This window comes from Silene latifolia, chromosome 10, assembly GCF_048544455.1.
Source record: "Silene latifolia isolate original U9 population chromosome 10, ASM4854445v1, whole genome shotgun sequence".
Taxonomy (NCBI): Eukaryota; Viridiplantae; Streptophyta; class Magnoliopsida; order Caryophyllales; family Caryophyllaceae; genus Silene; species Silene latifolia.
In genome coordinates this window covers 87,616,676-87,618,967 of record NC_133535.1, presented here as the reverse complement: position 1 = coordinate 87,618,967, position 2,292 = coordinate 87,616,676, and the positions used below count along the sequence as shown (strand labels likewise).

Here is a 2,292-nt window from a genome sequence, read left to right as displayed (position 1 = left end):
CAAGAAAGATACCCTCCTTCAGAAAATACCGGCGTTTCCCTAAGTAGGGACTTAATCGTCATTTAAGCTCTTAGTTAACCCTAATGCATCCACCTAATTTCTACTATAAATACCCCATTAGTCTAATTATAAGAGGATGTTCTTCTTATCAATTCTTAGAGTAGTTAATATCAATCAAATCTCTCTTTAGTTTTGTAATCAACAATTAATCAAGTTTTAATACAAGTTTTATTTCCTTAATCTCTCTTTTGTTCATCCTTTATTTTGGGTAATTGAAGATTATTTGGGTTATTATTGGGAGATTGACAACCTCTCAATCAAGCATCAAGTACTTCTATTATTCTTTGCTTTATCATTGGAATCATTAGTAGGTAAAATTCTCTTAATCCCTTTTTAATTATTGCTAATTACTTTCTTTTTTTTTCTTTTTTTTTTTTTTTTGCAAGAAAGGCAAGCCATATATTCATCCATATAGGGAATAAAACGGCAATCTTACAAAAGCATAACCAATATAAGTTTTTCAACTAGCTAAGTACTCTACTATTTCATCCTCCTTATGCAATTTAGAGGCATACAATAATCTAATAATTACAAGGAATTGAACTCTTTTAATAATACCATCCACATTATGCTCCACTCCTTGAAAGATCCTAGCATTCCTTTCTTCCCAAATGCTATACACCACGGCACCAAGGCATCCTAAAAACCATTTGGTTTTCCAATGTTTACACGTACGTCTATTCGCACCCCAATGTAACTCCTTATTGAGGCTAGTCGTACGTCCAGAAATTTTCATCCAAGAGAGAATACCATGCCATACTTCTTTAGAAAACAAACACTTAAAAAATAAGTGCTTATGATTCTCATTGTCTTGCTTGCATAAAACACAACGATTAGCCAACTGAATACCTCTACAATTTAGCTGATCAATAGTAGCAAGTTTCTTCGGCATTGCTAGAGTTAGAAACACACTGTGTTTGGGAATAACTGCACGCTGCCAAATCACTGTTGCCCAGCTAACAATATATAGACATTGCCTGAACTTATCATACAGCATATTCAGTTGCAACTTCCCGTGGTGCACACAACTTGCCATAAACTGTCTTGCATTTTGAATGGTCCCAGTATGCATCAACAACTCATCCCTGACCTTCAGAATGCTACGCCAACTTTCAGAATGAGTAGGCTTTAAAACTGCAGTCCAAATGCTCCCTGACTTAATGTTATATTTGAAATGCCAATCAAACCAGATGCTATCAGATCCCTGTTCCAATTCCCATATCCATTTACCCAGAATGCATTTATTCCAGGCTAGTACCTCCTTAATATTGAACCCACCTTCCTTGTGAGGGGCACAACAAGACACCCAACTTTTCATTATCAGTTTCCTACTCCCTTCCTCAGAATTCCAAAGAAAGTTTCTGCAAAACTTTGTAATGAGTTTGATAACTCCTTTAGGAATTAACAAAGTAGAGCACCAGTATTGCTCCATACCCAAAATAACAGAGTTCAACTAACTGATCTTCCCTGCATAAGAAAGTTTGCTAATTACTTTCATTTGTTCATCATGTTTCACTTTGTTGGTATGATTGACAACCTTGCTAGCATGTTCAACATGATAATGAGTGAGTAGTTCCATAGCTAGGGTTAATGGGTAATTAGGGGAAACCAACATGGGGAATGATTCATGCTTAAATTAATATGCTTTCATGGTTTATTTGCTTGCTTGTTTTGATCTCAACTCATGCACATGTTATGTTTGATGAAATGTGAGCCTATGAATCCTTGCATTTTTTACCCATCACCTATCTTTTCAATGAGACTTGTAAGACATAAACCAACTCGAGTCTCATTAGATCATGCATGTTGTTGAGTAGGGAAGACTAAGTCGAATTGTAGGTGTTGTACAATCTAATCGATTCGGCTCCGGGACCCAAACTTTCCTAGGATTGTAAGATATAACCCAACTCAATCCATCACAACAATAATTGCTTGCTTATAATTTGAGAACATGTTTGTATGATCAATTCCCATGAATCCCCTATGACCCCATGACACCCTAGTGCTTTTTATCAATTGTTTACAACCCTTTTAATTCATATTGCTTATTTACTTTCATTGCTATTTAGTTTAGTGACCTTCTACATCAACCCAAATTGTGACACCCCTAAGACACCACTAGTTTAAATAGAAATCTCATCTCAATTCCCGTCCCTTGGGATCCGACCTTTACTTGCCTCTTTACTTATTGTAGAGTTGTTTGTGAAGTTATAAATTGTGTTTTGGTCTAGG

General features: G+C 35.8%; 1 protein-coding gene across 1 annotated transcript; it reads right to left on the bottom strand.

The window, feature by feature from the left end:
* Nucleotides 1-520: 520 nt before the first annotated feature.
* On the bottom strand, nucleotides 521-1,378 carry LOC141607865 (uncharacterized). Its single transcript, XM_074427213.1, has one exon. The coding sequence runs from the start codon at nucleotides 1,376-1,378 to the stop codon at nucleotides 521-523; it is 858 nt and encodes a 285-aa protein (XP_074283314.1).
* Between the last annotated feature and the right edge of the window lie 914 nt (nucleotides 1,379-2,292).

What these genes read in the sequence shown, in the direction of transcription:
- LOC141607865 (XM_074427213.1), bottom strand. Translation starts at nt 1,378, where the DNA reads ATGAAAAGTTGGGTGTCTTGTTGTGCCCCTCACAAGGAAGGTGGGTTC.